This window comes from Jaculus jaculus, chromosome 18 (assembly GCF_020740685.1).
Source record: "Jaculus jaculus isolate mJacJac1 chromosome 18, mJacJac1.mat.Y.cur, whole genome shotgun sequence".
In the NCBI taxonomy this organism is placed as follows: Eukaryota; Metazoa; Chordata; class Mammalia; order Rodentia; family Dipodidae; genus Jaculus; species Jaculus jaculus.
Window position 1 is genome coordinate 33,566,798 of NC_059119.1, and position 21,676 is coordinate 33,588,473.

The 21,676-nt window shown below is 43.3% G+C and overlaps 1 protein-coding gene across 1 annotated transcript in view; it reads right to left on the reverse strand.

Annotated features, from left to right (window-relative positions):
- Positions 1-350: 350 nt before the first annotated feature.
- Positions 351-21,676, reverse strand: part of Adipor2 (adiponectin receptor 2) — a 49,368-nt gene continuing 28,042 nt past the window's right edge. Inside the window, exons 4-8 of the mRNA XM_045137521.1 lie at positions 19,853-20,024; positions 14,401-14,587; positions 13,979-14,166; positions 8,458-8,651; positions 351-3,058 (exon numbers count right to left, since the gene is read on the reverse strand). Of these exons, the coding sequence (XP_044993456.1) occupies positions 2,930-3,058; positions 8,458-8,651; positions 13,979-14,166; positions 14,401-14,587; positions 19,853-20,024 (870 nt within the window). The 3' untranslated portion in view covers positions 351-2,929. The remainder of the gene's footprint in view (positions 3,059-8,457; positions 8,652-13,978; positions 14,167-14,400; positions 14,588-19,852; positions 20,025-21,676) is intronic.

Below are 21,676 nucleotides of genomic sequence, written 5' to 3' on the forward strand. Positions count from 1 at the left end.
GTGGTGCATACCTTCAATCCTACCACTTGGGAGGCAGAGGCAGGAGGATGGCTGTGAGTTCGAGACCAGCCTGAGACTACATAGTGAATTCAAAGTCAGCCTGAGCTAAAGTGAGACCCTACCTTGGAAAAAAAAAAAAAAAAAAGATTTCTTCTCCAGTCTGAATTTGATCCAAGTTAACACAAAAGTTGAGCAAAGTCAGACCAATATAATCATGCTATCTTTGTACCCACAATGGGCAGTTTTTGAAAATTCCTTAAGTTTAAATGTCAAAACTAGGGTTTAGGGACACACCAAAAGCTAAGAGGAATTAAACTGAAAGGGGCAATAAAAACACAACCAAGTTCATCTTCTATTTGGCTCCTTTTATTAGAGAAACTGAAACAACAGCCAAGTAGGGAAATCTCGCGGTGAATGGAATCATCACACAGACGACTTTCTAGAACTCCTGCTTTGATTCCCAAGTGTGCTTTGTGGCTTCAGCAATTTATAAAGGGGAGAGGGAAAATACTGAAAAAGGCCACTATTTAACAGTGAAAGAATGAAGGTGTAGAGGTCCTAACCAGCCTGGGGCCAAAATAAAAAATAATAATAATAATTAATTAAATAATTAAATGTGTGCAGAGCAAGCAAGCCTCAGACTGCTGAGAGTAAGGCATTCAGGCGCCAACCTGGATAGTTCTCCATGGCACCATAAGGTCAAGTGCACATGGAGGCTGTTGGTAGTGAGCTGCAGAGACACACGTGGGCACTCACGTGCCCACACATACACACCCAGAGAGGGAGGTTCTTGGATTACACACTAGTGGTGGTGTTTCTCTTTTCCCCAAGGGTTTGTGCTATGATGAACCAGATTCCTCCTGCTTTGGGGTGAGCAAGAGCTAAACCCAAAGATTTATGTAGATGTTATGAGACAGTGGCATCTTATACCAGGTCCCAAAGTACATAAACAGAGAGCAAGTCTGGCTTTGATATGTGCTGTTGTTCCCATAATACTAGGTGAGTCTTCTTCCAGTGGCCAGTTTTTTGCAAGGGATTAACACTGTCTGGCCCCACACAGTCACCCACTCTTCTGCCTGGTCCACCTAGGGCAGTGACCTTATCCAAAACCAAAACACCCCTAAGTTCTTCCCAGGTTCCACACTGGATCCTTTCTTCCTAGTGCAGCTGGAGATTTGAAAGAGAAAGGAAGGAAGAAAATAACCAAGAAAAGTCTACTGAATAAACCGAAGACCCTTCTTACGTTCCCAAACAAGACCTTTGAGGATTGTGGGCCTGTTTGGAGCCTTGGTCTTTCATTCCGATGCCCACCATCCCCGGGACGTAATGCCACTGCCTAAAGTCTTGGAGGGCAGTAGCCTAAGATGCTAATGCTTGGTTCCTCAAGCCAAGATCAGAATTCTATGAAACAGACTCTATCCCCACCCGCTCTCTACCAAGGTGGCCCTGGGACAATAGAAGTCACTTTCCATTTCAAACTCATGGGCGTAAAGGCTCTACCAGACTTCTTAGCAGGAGCAGTAACTACTTTCAACTCTGCGCATTACCCTTGCAACGTGGGGTCCGGTGAGTACTGACAACAGAGTGGGCGCTCTTGGCTTTCGTACTCAGGAGAGCTGAGCAGTGTGTCCATCAGGCTTCCCCTGACAGCACACCAGAGAAACACTCTAGCCCAGCCTACCTAAGTGACCACAGGTAGGACCCACGCACATAAGAGTATCACTAGTGGCTGGCTTCACGCCAGGGAGCTAGGATGCCAGGGAAGGCAACTTTTTTTTTTATTTCTGAGAAAAGTAGGGCAGGTAGGGCAGTGATTTTTAATACAAAAAAGTTAAGGTGGCCCAGAGCTCCACAGCAAAAACCAATACACCTCCATTCTGGTAAGAACTACCAGAGTTCAACAGAACATCAGAAGCATCCAGACAAGCCCCTGTGCTAATGGGCCCCCAAGTCCTCCTCCATCTCCAGCACCTCTTTATCAGCATCTGTGGTAGGACTAGGTAGCTCCACTCTTTAGAAAGGGTCACGAATGGCCCACAGGACAGTCTCTTCAATGACACCATAACTAGACCTTTCTTTATATGCTCTTGTCAAGCCGTTCATGTGCATCTCCACTGAGAAGCAGCGCTACCTCCTTCCACCTCTCCCTCTCTCTCAGGATGGGATACCGAAGGCTCTCAGGCTCGGGAGGGACCAGGAGACCCTTAAGGTGGGGCTGTGACCTCTGCTCCACCAGGGTCAAGCATGGCGGCCTATAGAAGGCCCTCGGTGCACCAAGACATCACATGTTCTGGGGCTGCCACTTCGTCCTTCCTTCTTCGGTCACTTTGTGCAAAATTTAAACAGTGTGTGGTACTTGCATGTTTCATTCTTTACAAAAATTTCTCCCTCCCTCCCCTGCCCTTATGTTTTAAACATTTATATAAATTCTTATTTAAACAGTAAATTAGAAATCTTATTTACATTACTTTGTTCTCCCAAAAGAGCATCTAAAATCACACTCCCGCCCCTTAATCGGATATAAATGTTCACCTAAATTGGTTTGTATTACTGCTTTAAGGAGAGAGCAAGAGAGAAAAAAGAACCATCAGCTAAACTGCTGCCCCATCTTCTACAATAAATATGATACAGATCAGAAGCCAGTCTTCCAAGGGTCTTGAAGAGCCCTCATCAACTGCCAAACCCAAAAGGAAGTCAGGGTGTGGGCCATTTCTCCTTTCCTCCAAATTGATGCACTCGATCCTTTGAGGTATGATTTATTTTTGTTTTTCTCTTCTTAGTCTTGTGTCCCATGGAGCCCCTGGGACATCACAAGGCCCATGAGGCTGTCCAAGTGTGGGGGCTCCTCTGGCACTGGCACCGATGGCCAGTAGGGAGGCCTGAATCTGGGCCTCCAATTCAGGGTCACCATCCCTGGCTACTGACAGTATCACAGTGCATCCTCTTCAGTGCAGCCACCACCGATCATGAACCGGAACTCCTGAAGGTTAGAAACGCCATGGAAATGAACGAAGGCACCAGCAACCACAAAGATGTGAAACAGCTGATGAGAGTGAAACTGGAAGGAAGAAAAGAGATGGAGAAGCCATCATTACTGAGTCTGCTAAACATTTCTAGGAAGCTATGCCCAGCTTGCACTGACAGATGGCGGGAACGGCCTGACAGAGCTCAGACTCAAGAAGCCTTTAGGCGAGCAGGAGAGCGCCCACTAGGTGTATCACATTCTGTGGAGTCAAAAGCTAGCGGTACCAGCGTGGTGGTGCACTCCTTCAATCCCAGCACTCAGGAGGCTGAGGTAGGAGTATCACTATGAGTTCTAGGACAGCCTGAAACTAATTCCAGGTCAGCCTGAGCTAGAGCAAGACCCTACCTTGAACCCGCCCTTTAAAAAAACCCAGCACTCCCAAAGAAATACAAGTACTTCCACTAAAGCACTAGACATGCAAATCTGCACACTGAACCCTAGTATACCCAAGGAGCAGAGGGGCGAGCACCATACAAACCCTTGCAGTTGGACTGCGAACGTTTTCCACAGACCCCGATACCAGCAACAAGCAATGTAAGACTAGCTGACTGTGGGAACTGCTGTGTCACAGTTAAAGAACACTAGAGCTAGGTCATTCAAAAGTAGCTCTCTGGACACGCACAGCACATGTTCTTGAACAAAAATGTCCTTGCATAACACAATACCAGGAACATTAAAAATAAAAATAGGAGCCGGGCATGGGGGCGCACGTCTTTAATCCCAGCACTCGGGAGGCAGAGGAAGCAGGATTGCCGTGAGTTCAAGACCACCCTAAGGCTCCATAGTGAATTCCAGGTCAGACTGGGTTAGAGTGAGACCCTACCTCGAAAAACCAAATAAAATGAAATGAAAGTAGGGGCTGGAGAGATGGCTTATCAGTTAAGGAACTTGCCTGCAAAGCCAAAGGACCTCAGTTCAATTCCCCAGGACCCATGTAAGCCAGATGTGATGCATGTGTCCGGAGTTCATTTGCAGTGGCTGCAGACCCTGGAGTGCCCATTCTCTCTATCTCTCTCTGCCTGTTTCTTTCTCACACTATCTCTCTCTAATAAAAAATATTTGGGCTGGAGAGATGGCTTAGCGGTTAAGGCATCTGCCTGCAAAGCCAAAGGATCCTGGCTCAATTCTCCAGGACCCACATAAGCCAGATGCACATGTATCTTGAGTTTGTTTTCAATGACTGTAGGCCCTGATGCACCCATTCTCTCCCCCACCCCCGCCTGTTTCTCTCACTCAAATAAAGTACATAAAAATGAGCAAATAAACAAACATTTTTTTTAAAAGCACAAAAATAAAAATAGGAGACAGTTGAGGTGGTGCACGCCTTTAATCCCAGCACTTGGGAGGCAGACATAGGAGGATCGCCGTCAGTTCTAAGCCACCCTGAGACTGCATAGTGAATTCCAGGTCAGCCCAGGCTACAGTGAGACCTACCTCAAAAAACCAAAAGAAAATAGTAATAATATATATGTGCAGATATGTATCTTTATTATATGTATTTATTATAATTTATAATAAATAATAAATAAATAAAAATAGGGAGCTGGGCATGGTGGTGGAAGCCTTTAATCCCAGCACTCAGGATGCAGAGGTAGAAGGATTGCTGTGAGTTGTAGGCCACCCTGAGACTCCATAGTGAATTTCAGGTCGTCCTGGGCTGGAGTGAGACCCTACCTCAAAACACCAAAAAATAGATAGATAGATGGATGGATGGATGGATGGATAAATACAGGGCTGGAGAGATGGCTTAGCGGTTAAGATGCTTGCCTGTGAGGCCTAAGGACCCATGGTCAACTCTCCAGGTCCCACGTAAGCCAGACACACAAGGTGACGCATGCATGCAAGGTCACACACATGCGTGTGTGGCACACACGATTACAATGGCTGAAGGCCTGGCATGTCAATTCTCTCTCTCTCATGCACCTAAAAAAAAGGGCAGGTCTGTTGAGCTTGCCTCAAATAAATAAATAAGCAATCAAAGTAAAAATAGGGCTGGAGATGAAGAGATGACTTAGCAATTAAGGCTAAGTACCCAGGTTCAATTTCCCCAACATCCGCATAAGCCATATGCACATGGTGGCACGTGTCTGGAGTTTGTTTGCAGTGGCTAGAGGCCTTCATGTGCCCATTCTCTCTCTACATATACATCTGTCTGTCTCTCCTCTCAAATTAATAAAAAATATATTTTTAAAAAGTAAAAATAGGAGCTGGAGAGATGGCTAAATGGTAAAGGCATTTGCTTACAAAGCCTGATGGTCTGAGCTCATTCCCAGTACCCACATAAAGCCAGATGCACAAAGTGGCACAAGCGTCTGGAGTGCATTCGCAGTGACAAAGAGGCCCTGGTATGCCTGTTCCCATTTCTCTCTCATCCTCTCAAATAAAAACAAATATAAATAAAAAATAAAAATAAATAAATGCTGCTATTATTAAATTAAAGAGGTTTTTAGAATCAAAAAGAGGGTCTTAAGAAATGGTCCCAGGAGTTTCCTTAAACACTGAGATTCTGGAAATCCATGAACACCACACTATACAAAAAGACTAGACAAGTAGAACTTGAATTTCCTGGTCTGCCATGCATGTGCTACTGTTCCTGCCCTGCTGAATGCTGCTGCACATCAAGAAGGGAATCAGAGCCAGGCGTGGTGGCGCACGCCTTTAATCCCAGCACTCGGGAGGCAGAGGTAGGAGGATTGCTGTGAGTTCAAGGCCACCCTGATGTTACATAGTGAATTCCAGGTCAGCCTGGGCCAGAATGAGACCCTACCTCGAAACCCTCCCCCCCCCAAAAAAAAAAGAAGAAGGAAGAAGGAGGAAGGAGGAAGAAGAAGGAAGGAGGAAGGAGGAAGAAGGAAGGAGGAAGCAGGAAGAAGAAGGAAGGAGGAAGGAGGAGGAAGAAGAGGAAGGAGGAAGAAGAGGAAGGAGGAAGAGGGAAGAGGGAAGAGGGAAGAGGGAAGAGGGAAGAGGGAAGAGGGAAGAGGGAAGAGGGAAGAGGGAAGAGGGAAGAGGGAAGAGAGAAGAGAGAAGAGAGGAGAAGAGAGGAGGAGGAGGAGGAGGAGGAGGAGGAGGAGGGAATCAGGCCAGGTGTGGTGGCACACGCCTTTAATCTTAGCACTAGGGAGGCAGAGGCAGGTGGACACCATGAGTCTGAAGCCTCCCTGAGACTACATAGTGAATCCCAGGTCAGCCTGGGCCAGAGTAAGACCCTACCTTGATTTAGACAGACAGACAGACAGACAGAGAGAGAGAGAGAGAGAGAGAGAGAGAGAGAGAGAGAGAAAGAGAGAAAGAAAGAGAGAGAGAGAGAAAGAAAGAGAAAGAGAGAGAGAAAGAGAGAAAGAGAGAGAGAAAGAAAGAAAGAGAGAGAGAAAGAAAGAGAGAGAGAAAGAGGGAGAAAGGAAGGAAGGAAGGAAGGAAGGAAGGAAGGAAGGAAGGAAGGAAGGAAGGAAGGAAGGAAGGAAGGAATGAATCAGTTGCTGAGTACACCAGCCTCATTTCAGAAATAACACTATTCTCCCATGGTCTTAAAAGGAAAAAGCACAGTGGCCAAGTGGTATTTAGCAAGAGAACGATACTGGTTTTAGAAGTATAAACAAGAAACTAAAATTTACAACCCAAGAGATGTTTTCTAGAAAACCAAAGGGAATAAATTTAACCAAAAGGTTGAGATATCAATGTCATATCCATGCAAAAATTATGAGGAGCCAGGCATGGTGGTGCATACTTTTAATCCCAGCACTTGGGAGGCTGAGGCAGGAGGATAGCCATGAGTTCAAGGCCACCCTGAGACCACATCATGAATTCTAGGTTAGCCTGGGCTGGAATAAGACCCTACCTTGAAGAAAAAAAAAATTGTAAGAAGGCAATCTCAGAAAGATAAATTAGCTAATCTAAAGTTTTCTTGAGGTCAGGATTATATTCCCTTTACAAAACAGCTAAAGTAAACTTTGAAGAGATTGGATTACCACCTCAGTCTTCAACTATCGGCAATAAGGACTTCAAATGTCAGATTTAATACTGAGAACTCTCTGATTCTACACTGCTGAAAATGTTTCATACCCTTGTCAATTACGTATCTTCATCCTCATCAATCCATTATATCTCCCCTCCCCTGCTTCATTCTCCTAGTCTCCTATCATTAACCACAGTCTAGTGGCCGCCTCCCCCACCCCGCCAATGGGTTCACTCTGTCATATATATCACTGCGTTCTGGTATCAGAAAAGATCTTAGAGGATGGAGAGATGACTCAGTGGTTAAGGGACTTGCCTGCAAAGTCTAACAACCAGGTTCCAATTCCCCAGTACCCAGCACCCACATAAAACCAAATGCACCAAATGGCATGTGCATATGGAGTTTGTTTGCAGTGGCTAGGGGCCCTGGTGTACCCTTCTCATTCTCTCTCTCTTTTCTTACAAATAAATACATAAATAATTTCTTGAAGAAAATAATCTTAGTAGAAACCTGATCTATCACCCTTCCTTTCACAAATGAGAAAACAAAGATGGCTAATAATGGGCTAGAGAGATGGCTCAGAAGTTAAGGCACTTGCCTACAAAGCCTAAGGACCCATTTTCCCTCTTCAGATCCCATGTAAACCAGACGCACAAAGGTGAGGCAAGCATAAGGTAGCACATGCCCACTAGGTGGTGCAAGCGTCTGGAGATCTATTTCAATGGCTGAGGCCCTAGTACACCAATTCTCTCTCTTTTTCTCTCTCTAATAAAAATATTTTAATGTTAATTTTTAATATTTAAAAAAAAGAATGACTCTCCACTGCACACACAACTGGTAGCACAGAACCTGATAGTAAAGCTGCCTTTATTTCAACTCTACCATGTAAACTGTAAAGTGAAAACATGAATAGTATTTTTACTGATAGGCTGATGAATCAATACATGCACAAGAACTAGGTGCTGTGCTAGACACCAAGAACTCAACGCGAGCTGCTGTTATGCTTACTGTCAAAGTGAAGACAGAACACAAATCTCTCTCAGTTCTGAGTCAAGCTTTTTTTTAAAAAAAGAAAATTTTATGATGGAGAATTGGAATTTCAAAGGGGAAAGTGTGGGGGGGGATTACCATGGGATTTTTTTTTATAATCATGGAAAATGTTAATAAAAATTAAAAAAAAAAAAGAAAATTTATTTATTTGAGAGAGTGAGAAAGAAAGAGGCAGACACAGAACGAGAGAATAGGTGTGCCAGGGCCTGCTGCCACTGCAAAAGACTCCACATGCACGTGTCACTTTGTGCTTCTGGCTTTTATGGGTCCTGGGGAATCGAACCAAGGTCCTTTGGCTTTGCAGGCAAACGCCTTAACCGCTAAGCCATCTCTCCAGCCCTGACTGTGAAGCTTTTGTGATTACATCACAGCGGCAACAGCACACTGACAGATAAATGCGCACACCTAAATCACCACTGACCACACTTACCCAGATGTCACATTTGCCAGGAAAGAAGCGTTCGGGGATGCGGGCGGCATAGAGGGCAGCTCCCGTGATGTAAAGGCTGGCCATGAGCATCAGCCAGCCTATCTGCCCTATGGTGGCAGCCTTGAGGAAACCCTCTGAGATGACGTAGTGCAAGGTCGGGATGATCCCACTCAGGCCTAAGCCCAGAAACACGCCTAAGAAAGACATCGGCAGAGCACAGTGAAATGTACAGGGGGAATAAGAAAAAGTCAGTATTACAGCACAGTACTATTTTACTTGTTAAGTTATAATTCCAAAAGTAGGGTGCAACCTCAACTTCTTGCTTTAAAGGAAAAAGAAAGATCTTCAAACTCTGGGACACTGACACACAAGACAACACAGCTATGTTCTAGAAATCTATTTACAAATCCAAGAAACTTCTGTTAAGCCAAATTTGCTTAAATCGTGAGCCGCTCTGAGATTTGGAACCATGTTGCTAAGAGCTTGAGGAAAAAAAAGCTTGGGGAGTTTATTTAAACCTCTTTTAATGTTGCCCTTTTACAGATAAAGATTGCAGTACTGAGCAAACAATCTTCCTGTGTATTTTGTTTTCTTTTTGAAGACACAGATGGGTTGGGGTTGAGAAATGACAAGGTAACCTGAAGAGGTGAACACCACCATAAAACAAAAAGTCATTTAAACGTATAGCCTAAAAAGGGTAATTAAAAAATGTTTAACATTCTATGCAAGTTCAGCACAATGGCACACACCTGTATTCCCAGCACTTGGGAAGCAGAGGCTGAGAGTTCTAGGCCAACTAGGGCAACATAGCAAATTCCTATCGCAAACAAAATGCTCTGAACAAATGGTTTACCTTGTCACTTAAGTAAGACTGGAAAGTTTTTTATTTTGTGAGTTTTTGTTTTTTTTGGGCGGGGGAGACTTCTGTAGGCTTCCATGCCCCAAACAACAAACAAGTAAAGACAACTGTCAAAATGGAGCTAGGTGTAGCTCAGTGGTAAAGTGAGTGCTCAGCATGCTCAAAGTCCTGCATTCAATCCCCAGCACTAGGAGGAAAAAATAATTTTGTCATAACTCAGCACAGCTACTGCCTTTAGAACCATCAAAAGTAGTTCTGGGCTGGAGAGATGGCTTAGCGGTTAAGCGCTTGCCTGTGAAGCCAGGACCCCGGTTCGAGGCTCGGTTCCCCAGGTCCCACGTTAGCCAGATGCACAAGGGGGCGCACGCGTCTGGAGTTCGTTTGCAGAGGCTGGAAGCCCTGGCGCGCCCATTCTCTCTCTCTCCCTCTATCTGTCTTTCTCTCTGTGTCTGTTGCTCTCAAATAAATAAATAATTTTTAAAAATTAAAAAAAAAAGTAGTTCTTAAACATCTGGCTATGACCAAGGTTCTAATATCAACTAAGTGAGCCTCAATCAGCATTACTTAAGTAAAATAGAATAAAAATTTAAAAATATACACGTGTCAATATATACACAAACATTTAGGGTTGAACAGAAACATCACAATCAAGGCTGAAGAGATAGCTCAAAGGTTAAGGTGCCTGCCTATAAAGCCTAATGACCTGGATTTGATTTCCCAGTACCCACCAAAATTCAAGTGCACAGAGAGGTGCATGCATGGATCTGGAGTGAGTTTGCAGTGGCTGGATGCCCTGGTGGGCCCATTCTCTCCCCCATCCCCATACAAATAAATTTTAAAAATAAGTAAAAAAATATATATATATTGAGGTAGGGTCTCAGTGTAGCTCAGGCTGACCTGGAATTCACTATGTAGTCTCAGGGTGGCCTTGAACTCACAGTGATCCTCATACCTCTGCCTCCCAAGTGCTGGGATTAAAGGCGTGTGCCACCATCCCCGGTCAAATAAATAATTTTTTTTAAAAAGGATAAGGGCTGGAGAAATGGCTTAGTAGTTAAGTACTTGCCTGTGAAGCCTAAGGACCCTGGTTCGAGGCTTGATTCCCCAGGACCACGTAAGCCAGATGCACAAGGCAGCACATGCATCTGGAGTTCATTTGCAGTAGCTGGAGGCCCTGATGTGCCCATTCTCTCCCTCCCTCCCTCTCTACCACTCTCCTTCTCTCTCTCTCTCTCTCTGCCCCTTTCTCTCTGTCCCTCTCAAATTAAAGAAAAAAACAAAAGCATGTCAATCAAAGCAATAGTCACATCAGCCAGTAAGATGCTAGGTTTTAACAGACAGAACTACGCATAACTAAGACAGGGAGCATATCTGCATTGGGCATTACCAAGTAAGCTGCTGGAAGGCACCATATGTAGCCATGAATACAGAAAGGCGGGGGGGGGGGTGACGGGACACAATGGGCATCTAAAAGGGAAAAGGAAGACACCATGCTAAGCTTACAAAAGTCAGGGGCCAAAGCAGACTATCTCCTACTTTCATTTCTCTCAAAAGAAGCACTGCTTCTTCTACATGCAAAGGAGGCTGCCAATGATGCCTTTCATTCCCTCAATCAAAAGCACAGGATCTTGGCTCTTCTGAGGTATATAAATAGCAGAATGCTCAGCTCCACTCAGCAAAGGTATTCTTGCAAGCTTGACATCAATGAACTACTGAAGGACTAGGAAAGCCTGTCCTGGCCACATTTATTTGTGCATATGAACACTAAAATAAGGAAGAAAGCAGAATTTGGCCACTCATTTGAGTTTAAATCTACTTCTAGCATTCCAAGTAAATACAGATGAACCAGGACTTCAATTACTAAATTGTTTTTTTTAATCATTTTTTATTATTTTAAATTTATTTATTTATTTAAGAAAAAGAAGAGACAGTGAGAAAGACAGAGGGGATGGACGTGTGAAAGGCCCAAGATTTCAGAAGCCCAGAAATACTATCACACTCCAAAGGGAGCTTAAGCGGGCCCCTGCATATCTCAAACTCTAGGCTTTACTCTCTGTTAGAAGCAAGTAAAGAATCCCTCTTCTCATTTTATCAGAGCCCGCTCCTAATATAAAACTAGGTAAAAAGGGCGTGAGATAGCCCTCAAGGATGGGAAATGAGTATTAAAGTGAACCACTTATTTGGTTTCTATAAATAGCCTGCACCGTAAGCCTTAGTAGCCCACACCATAAGCCGTAGCAGCCTGCCTCAGACCACCAAGGTCATAGGAGACTGATTGGTCCACGAGGGGCTTGAACAAATTAAACTAATTGGCTTAGAAACTATGGAGTGGCACAAACTGACTGGTTCACACCCCACGGGCTCCCGATGTTAAAAAAATGATTGGTCTAATGCACAGGCTTTGTTAGAAACCCTATAAAAACTGTCCTGTTCCTGCATTCAGGGCTCTGCAGTCCTCTACCCCTGCGTGATGTACGACTGTGGGCCCCAGCGCACTTGGAATAAAAATCCTCTTGCTGTTTGCATCAAGACCGTTTCTCGTGAGTGATTTGGGGTGTCACCATTTCTGGGCAGAGCGTGGGGTCCTCATTCTGGGGATCTTACATGTGCCTGAGCCTCCTGCTGTTGCCAACAACTCTAGACACATGGGGCACTTTGTTTATCTGGCTTAGGTAGGTACAGGGGAATCAAATTCAGGCCATCAGACTTTTCAAGAAAGTATCTTTAACTGCTGACCCATCTCTCCAGCATTCCTAAAAAGTAATTTTTAAAAGGTTGAAATAAAAAGATTCTTTAAAAGAAAAAGAGACTTCTTGCAATACTCAAGCTCAGGAGGCACTAGGTATTCCACAGATAAAGCTCAGACACAAGGAATCCCAGCTTAGTGGGAGACAAAAACATACCTACTAACTCTACAGTCCAGCCAGAAGGCTCAGCCAAGGTGACAGGACTTAGCAGGTATTACCCTAAATAGCAAAATGCCCCTTGCCATTAGACCAGGAAAAATGTGTGGGCTATTTCATTACAGCACAATCAGTATTTACCAAAGCAGTTTTACAAAGTATTTTTAAATGAAAATGTAAAATAAAACAGGGCTGGAGAGATGGCTTAGCAGTTAAGCGCTTGCCTGTGAAGCCTAAGGACCCCGGTTCGAGGCTTGGTTCCCCAGGTCCCACGTTAGCCAGATGCACAAGGGGGCGCACGCGTCTGGAGTTCGTTTGCAGAGGCTGGAAGCCCTGGCGCGCCCATTCTCTCTCTCTCCCTCTATCTGTCTTTCTCTCTGTGTCTGTCACTCTCAAATAAATAAATAAAAGATGAACAAATATTTATTTTAAAAAAAAACCTGAAGATACAGCTCAGTTGGTACAGTGTTTTTCTAGCATGCACAAAGCCCTGGGTTCAATCTTTGGCATCAAGTAAGCTGGGCATGGCAGCGGGAGGAATGGGAATCTGGGGTCAGCTGGAGCTAGAGATTTGTCTCCAAAAAAAAAAAAAACTCTAGCCAGGCATGGTGGCACATACCTTTTTAATCCCAGCACTCGGGAGGCAGAGGTAGGAGGATAACTGAATTTGAGGCCACCCTGAGACTATATAACGAACTCCAGGTTAAGCTTGGGCCAGAATGAGACCCTACCTGGGGAAAGGGGGGGCTAAAACAGAGCTGGAGAGATGGCTTAGCAGTTAAGGCACTTGTTGGCAAAGCCAAAGGACCCAGGTTCTATTCCCCAGTACCCACATAAAGGCAGATGCACAAGGGAGCCCATTATGTTTGGAGTTCATTTTCAACTGCAGTGGCTAGAGGCCCTGATGTGCTGCACCCATATTCTCATTCCCTCCCGTCCTCTCTGCCTCTTCCTCTCTTTCAAATAAATGAATGAAATGTTAAAAATAAAAAAAGAGTAAAACAATGGGGCTGGAAAGATGGCTTAGTAGCTAAGGTGCTTGCCTACAAAGCCTAAGGACCCAAGTTCAATTCCCCACTACCCATGTAAGCCATAAGATGTACAAGGTGGCACATGCGTCTGTTTATACTGACTATTGGCCCTAGTGTGACCATTTTCTCTATCTGCCCCTCCCTCCCTCCCTCTCTCCAATAAATAAATAATTTTTTAAAAAGTAAAACAAGACAAAAAGCAACTTCTTCTGTTATCGAAGTTCACTAAGCTGAAATAAAAAGAGAAGCCAGGGCTGGAGCGATGGCTTAGCTGTTAAGGCGTTTGCCTGCAAAGCCAAAGGACCCAGGTTCAGTTTCCCAGGATCCACGTTAGCCAGATGCACAAGGGAGCGCACGAGTCTGGAGTTTGTTTGCAGGGGCTAGAGGCCCTGGTGTGCCCATTCTTTCTCTCTCTCCCTCCCCCTTTCTCTGTCAAATAAATAAATAAAAATAACGTGTTTTTTTTTTAAAAAGAGAGAAGCCATTATTTTATTAAATTTGCAGAACCACCAACCACCTTATGGATAATGTATGCCTTCAAGTCAACTACAGTGCCCAAAATACATGCAAGCTCCCAACTCACCACTGCCCTCAACCCTTTGCTTCAGGATGACTGTGACCTCCAGGCCAAAAGTCCCCAATGATAGGAACTGTGGTTTCTTCACCTCTAAATCGCAAATAACAGACCTTAAATAAATGGTGATAGCTGTAGGCCCACATGCACTTACCTGCTCTGACCCCTCTATATTGAGGGGTGGCAAACATGTCCCACTGTGAGACGATGATGGCTGCAATGCCCAGCACACAGATGACAATCAAGTAGATGAAGCAAGGTTGAGGATTACAGTAGAAAGAATAATAAAGCCAAGGAACAAAACTTCCCATAATCAGAAGAGCAATGCCAGAGTAATCGAGTCTAGGATTGGGGAGGAAAAAAAGAAACCTCCACTTAACTAAAAAATTATCACACAATACACATCCCAATTAAACCCCCATGACATAAGACAACATCAACTGAGTAGCCTGCATTGATTAAGGGAAAATATTCCCAGGTGATAGCATCAAGAACGCTGCCAGCTCTGCTAGATATTTTTCCATACCCAACTGATTCGAAATCATTAACAACAGCATGGACTATACAAATACTTACTTAGAGAAGAGCCGGGAGACCCCTTCTGAGTGGCAGTAAACTGTGTGGAAGAGCCATGAAAATGAAAGGCAGAGAATGGCTCCCAGGAAAAATAATCCAAAGACGACTTTCTCTTGTAGAGGGGCCACAAAGGATATATTTGGGCGAAACATATAAAAGATCCCCAGGCACAGGAAGAATACACAACCTAGGAAAAGAATGTAAGACAGAGATAAAACATGGTCTCTTTGAAGGGCCAATGTTATGTACTGATTCTGTTTTCCATTTTTCTCAATAGCTGGAATACCAGGAATAGGAGTCCTATGAGAAAAATATTTCCAAACAAATGAATTTATCCAAAATTTTCTCATTTTTTGAAATACATTTTATTTATTTGAGAGAGATAGACAGAATGGGCATGCCAGGGCCTCCAGCCACTGTAAACAAACTCCAGATGTGTGCAACCCCTTCTGCATCTGGCTTACGTGGGTCCTGGAGAGTCGAACCGAGACCCTTTGGCTTTGCAGGCAAATGCCTTCAATGCTAAGCCATCTCTCCAGCTCCCTCCCCCTTTTTAAATTAAGAACATACTTTGTATGAATATGTATCGGTACCGTCTTTTCCCTACTCCCTGCCCCCTTTCCACAGGAGGCCTTCCTCAGTGGGGTTGCTGGGTTATGCACTGTGGGAGCAGCAGAATCATTGCCAAATTTCATTTCTTCAAATATTATTGGTATATATACTTCAGCTTCACAAACTTAATATGAAAAATATAATGCCACCAGGCATGGTGGTACACACCTTTAATCCCAGCACTTGGGAGGCAGAGGTAGGAGGATCTCCATGAGATCAAGGCCACCCTAAGACTACATTGTGAATTCCAGGTCAGCCTGGGCTACAGCAAGACCCTACTTCGAAAAGCCAAAAAAAAAAAAAATATATATATATATATACACACATATATGTGTGTGTGTGTGTGTGTGTGTGTGTGTGTGTGTGTACGTGTGTGTGTGTGTGTGTGTGTGTAAATATAATGCCAGGTATGTTGGTACACATCTTTAATCCCAGCACTTGGGAGGCAGAGGTAGGAGGATCAACAGGCTGAGACTGCACACTGAATTCCCGATCAGCTTGGGCTAGAATGAGACCCTACCTCAAAAAACAACAACAAAGTAGCAACTGGCTGGGGGTGTAGCACAGATGTCAATTACTTGCCTAGCACACAAGAAGCCCTGGGCTGAATGCCCAGCATCATGATGGCATACATCTACCACCTCCCAAATAATCTCAGGACTTGGGAGGTACAGCCAGACTGTGCTACATGTTAAGTATGAGGCCAGACTGGGACACACAGGAGCCTGTTTCTAAAAACAAATAAACTACAACACTGTATACATACAAATATATGTACACATCAACTTATCACTCTTAAATATATCAACCTTGGGCTGGAGAGGTGGCTCAGTGATTAAGGGGCTTGCCTGGAAAATCTAACGCACAGGTTCAATTCCCCAGTACCCAGGTCAAGTGAGATGCACAAAGTGGCACGTGCACATGGATTTTGGTTGCAGCAGCTGAAGGCCCTGGTGCACCCATTCTTTCTCTTCTCTCTCTGTTTGCAAAGAAATAAATAAGATTAAATGTATCAGGCTGGAAAGATGGCTTGGCAGTTAAGGCACTTGCCTACAAAGCCAAAGGACCCAGGTTCGATTCCCCAGGACCCATATAAGCCAGATACACAAGGTAGCAAATACATCTGGAATTTGTTTGCAATGGCTAGAAGCCCTGGCATGTCCATTCATTCTCACATTCTCTTCTCTCTTTCTCTCTCTCAAATAATAAAAATAAAATATGTTAAAAGATTAACTGTGTCAACCTTAAATAGATGCATTACAAAAATAAACCAGATAGTACAGTCATTTTTAGATCTAGAATGAGGGCTGAAGCCTTAGCAGTTAAGGCACTTGCCTGCAAAGCCTAAGGACCCAGGTTCGATTCCCCAGTACCCGTGTAAGCCAGATGCACAAGGTGGCGCATGCATCTAGAGTACATTTGCAATGGCTGGAGGTCCTGTCGCAACCACACTCTCTTTCTACCTGCCACTTCCTTTCTCTCTCGCCCACTCTCAAATAAATAAAATAGATGAAAAGTGAAAATTCATTTATGAAATTGTGCACATATATTATAACCCAGTTTTCAAAGCCCCCCTCCCTTTTTTTGCCTATATCTGTTGTTTCTTTGGTGCTTCATCAGCTGACCAAGAAGAATCAATATTAAGAAACAGTAAAGTACATTTTTAGGCTATTTGGTGCTAATCTTTTGTAGGGGCCAAAATATGCTAAGCAAGCACTCCCCTACTGAGCTTTGTCCCCAGCCTGCCTTTTCCTGATTTTTAAACTTTTATTCTGAAACAGTTTCACTAAGACACCCAAGCTGGCCCTGGACTCGGAGGCCAGGCAGCCTCAGACTTGCGATCCCTGCGCCATAGCCTCCCTGCTAGTTGTGCCTCCAGCCAAGCTACAATGCAGCTCTTGTTCTCTGCAGTGAGGGCCCATGCTCTACTGCTTAGGGAAGGGCTAGGGAAGACAGACAGAAGCTAGTAAGTGATCGTTTCATCATTTTAATTAACTTTTATTATTTATTTGAGAGAGAGAAAGAGGCAGAGAAAGAGAGAGTAAGAGGCAGAGAGAGAGAATGGGCGCGCCAGGGTCTCCAGCCACTGAAAACAAACTCCAGACGCGTGCGCCCCCTTGTGTACCTGGCTTACGTGGGTCCTGGAGAATTGAACCAGATCTTTTGGCTTTGCAGGCAAACCACTAAACCATCTCTCCAGGCCTTAATTAAAATTTTTTAACTTAAAATTATTCTTACTTAGATGTCAGCAACAAATTTGACTAGACTATTGTATTCTCATTATGCCAGTGAGCTTGGAGGCAACAGTAGAAATCTAACATGGGGTTAAGAACTATGCCAGACATGGGGGTGCATGCCTTTAATCCCAACACCTGAGAACAAGAGGTAGAAACATCACCATGTGTTTGAGGCCAGCCTGAGACTACACAGTGAATTACATAATGAATTCCAGGTCAGCCTGGATTAGAGTGAGAGCTTACCTCAAGAAAAAAAGAAACACAAGCCAAATGGAATAAGGCCAGAAACTATTTACTGCATTACTAAAGTTGTACTACCACGATGACTAATTCTAAAACTTCTTTACCACAACAAACCGAAACCATGTACTCACTGTTATCCAATACTTCCTATTCCCCCACCACTAGTCAACCACAAGTCTCTTTTCTATCTCCATGGATTTGCCCTTTTGAATGTTCCATGTACATGAAATCATACAATTATGTAGTTTGCTTTGATTTAACTAAGTATTTTCAGAGCTCACCCATGTTTTAACAAATAGCAGCAATTCATCTTTCTTAGATGGCCAAATAATGTTCAATTGGAGGGGCATACTATATTTAGTTCATACATTCATCAAGCTATTATGAATAATGTTGCTATAAATATTCATGTACATATTTTTATATGAAAATTACTTCAATTATCTTAGAGTATATAACTGGAGTAGAAATGCTAGTAACTCTGTTTAACTTTTTGAAGAACTGTTTATATTCCTCCTGGCAGCACACTAGGGCCCCAATTCTCCCTATCACTGCCAAGACTCATTACCCCTTCCTCCCTCCCTCGCATTTTATTGCATTTTGTTTTTCAAGAAAGGATCTTGCTGTAGCCCAGGCTGACCTGGAATTCACTATGTAGTCTCAGAATGGCCTTGAACTCATGGCGATCCTCCTACCTCAGCCTCCCCACTGCTGGTATTAAAGACGTGTACCACCACACCCCACCTTTCCACTTTCTTAATCACAGCCATCCTAGAAAGAGTGAAATAGTACCTCACTGCACCTCAGCATATTTGATTTGCATTTCCTTACATGACTGATGCTAATAAACATTTTCATGTATCTACTAGTCATATATAGACCTTCTCTGCAGAAATATCTACAGAACAGCTTTGCTAACAAAAACTACACTTTTAGCTGGGCATGGTGGTGCACACCTTTAATCCCAGCACTCAGGAGGCAGAAGTTGGAGGATCGCCATGAGTTCGAGTCTACCTTGAGACTATATAGTGAATTCCAAGTCAACCGAGCTACAGTGAGACCTTACCTCAAAAGACAAAAAAAAAAAAAACTAAGCTTTTTCTCGTAGACTTATAATTTGAGTTCTTTAGTAGATCAGACATATGATTTATAAATATACTCATTCTTTGAGTTGTCTTTTACATTCTTGACAATATTTGTCACATACACTAATTTTTAACTGATGAAATTCAATTTATCTATGTTTTCCTTGGCTGAGCGGTTAAGGTGCTTGCCTGCAAAGTCCAAGGACCCAGGTTGGATTTCCTAATACCCATGTAAGCCAGATGCACAGATGGTGCATGTATCTGGAGTTCATTTGCAGTGGCTAGACAGCCTGGTGCACTTATTCTATCTGCCTCTCTCTTTAAAATAAAATAAATGGAATTAAAAAAACTTAAAAAGAAAAGAAATTTCTTTAATGCGTTAGTGCTTCCATTGTGTGCCGCTGTGGTAGAACTTCACTTTCTCAGAAAGCATCCCACTATGTATCCCTGGCTGGCCTGTACTCAAAATCCTGACTCAACTTTCTGAGCTGTGGGATTAGTTATATGGTACCACATATGGCTAACTCAACTGCCCCAGCACCTTTAATAGAAAAGCCTAGTCTCCCCCCACTCCTTAATCTGTATTTCTTATTTAATAGACAACCATGATGAAAAGACACTATACCTCATATTCAACTTCACATCAAACTGAAATTTAATGAAGTATTCTAAATAACTGAAAAATCCGCTTACTTTCTAATATATTTTCCCTTTATTTCTTATTAAAATGTCACACATTTTATATAGAAACTCTTCTTCTGCCTGGCTTAATGATACTGTCCAAAGATCCAGAGAAGTCAGGCATGGTGGTTAAACACCTCTTAGTATACTAAGTACTCAAGAGGCTGAGGCAGGAAGACTGAGTTCCAGGCCATCCACGGATACATAGTGAGACTGTGTCTCAAAAACTAAATAAATAGGCTGGGCGTGGTGACACACATCTTTAATCTCAGCACTCGGGAGGCAGAAGTAGGAGGATCACCGTGAGTTCGAGGCCACCTTGAGGCTGACTACAGAGTGAATTCCAGATCAGCCTGGTCGAGAGCAAGACCCTACCTCAAAAAACAATAAACATATAAATAAATAAATATGAATTATAATAAAATCACAGTGCAAATTAGGATGGACAAAAAGTAAGCCAGAAAGAAATTTCATCAGGGGTGGGGAGTGGGATTATTTTTTAATACATTTTTAAGTTGCTTTGACCCTCAAATACATGAAAATAAAAGTAAGTAAAGTGAATCACTAATTCATTATGCCACTGATGATACATACCTAAGAGATGTGTCCAAATGTTGCCTGTCTCTGTGTGTATTCTGAAAATGCTCTTAAAACAGGCCCGGAAAGAAGGCATAGGAGGCCGGTGTCCATGTAGAAGGAAGTCATTATCCTTAAGCCAGTCTGGTAGCACATCATGAGGGATTACTCTCCATCGACCTTCCCAAACCTGGTTTATTGAAGAATGTTATCAAACATCTTTGTGATTTTACTTGTCTACTTAGCAATACTTGTCCCAGACAACTCTTTCTCTCTTACCACATTGTCTTATAGTGGAGAAAATAAAACAGGCTGAGAAAAAATGTAATTTGGGGGCTGGAGAGATGGCTCAGCATATAAGGCTCTTACGTGCAAAGCCTAAAGACCCTAGTTTGATTCCCAGCACACACGTAAAGCCAGACACAGAAAGTGACAAGGGGACACATGCATGTGGTCATTCGCAATGACCAGAGACCCTGGTGGGCCCACACATATATACATATTCCCTCCCGCCCCTCCCCCCCCAACAATTTAAAATTTAGTTTTTAAAATGTTTTGTTTTTATTTATTTATTAGGGAGGGAGAAAGGGAGGAAGGGAGGGAATTTGGGTGCCCCAAGGCCTCCAAACACTGCAAACTCCAGACACATCTACCACCTTCTGTATCGGACTTATGAGGGTACTAGAGAACCTAACCTGGGTCCTTAGGCTTCACAAGCAATCGCCTTACTGCTAAGCCATCTCTCCAGCCCTTAAAATGTTTTTTTTTTTTTTTTTTTTTTTTGGTTTTCCGAGGTAGAGTCTCACTGTAGCCCAGGCTGACCTGGAATTCACTATGGAGTCTCAGGGTGGCCTCGATCTCACAGTGATCCTCCTATCTCTGCCTCCCGAGTGCTGGGATTAAAGGCATGAGCCACCACGCCCGTCTAAGATGTATTTTTAAAATGCGAGTCTTTGTAAGGAAAAGGAAAGAAGTACATGAATATGCCTTTAAAAGACAGCTGTTTTAGTCTAGCTAAAGGCAATTCCATGTATACATATTTTCCTTGATCCTCCACGACAGACATTACTTTAAAAAAAATTAGCTATGAGGCTGAAGAGATGGCTCAGTGGTTAAGGTGCTTGCCTGCAAAGCCTAAGGACCAGAGTTCAATTCTCTAGTATCCATATAATGCCAGGTGTACAAGGTGGTGCATGTGTCTGGACGGAGTTCATTTGCAGTGGTTTAGAGGTCCTGGCATGCCCATTCTCTATCTGCCTGCACCTCCCTCTCTCTCGGAAAAATATATATTTTAAAAATAAAAAAATCAGTAATTCAAAATGACCATTTTATAAGTAAAATATTCTTGTTAGTAAAAAGAAGAAAAAGAAAAGACCAGTATGGAGTCACATCTGTGGCTTTTGCTAGAAATTCTCCCCATTCTTTGCATAACAAATAAACATGAGGGAGTAGAACACAAAGGGGTCAGGAAGTCTTGGGTCTCTTATATTAACCAGTTGTGTGAGTTTAATAAATTGCAAACTCTCCAGGTATTGACTTCTTCACTTATAAAATGCAGGTAACAGTGTTACATGTACTTAATAAGGAAGTCATGAGGATCAAACTAAATGACACCAAACAAAAATGTCTACTGCTAGTGGTTCAGCTGTCCCTTGTATCCATGACAGACAGGCTGTGGACAGTAAACTCTGCAGGTATCCAAGTCCTTGAATAAAAGTGTAGTAACTGCATACAACCAATGCTTATCCATTTGCATGTCTGCACCGATAGCAATCCTTTTCTCCAAACATAGCCTAAGGACCCAGGTTCGATTCCCCAGTAACCAAGTAAGCCAGATGCACG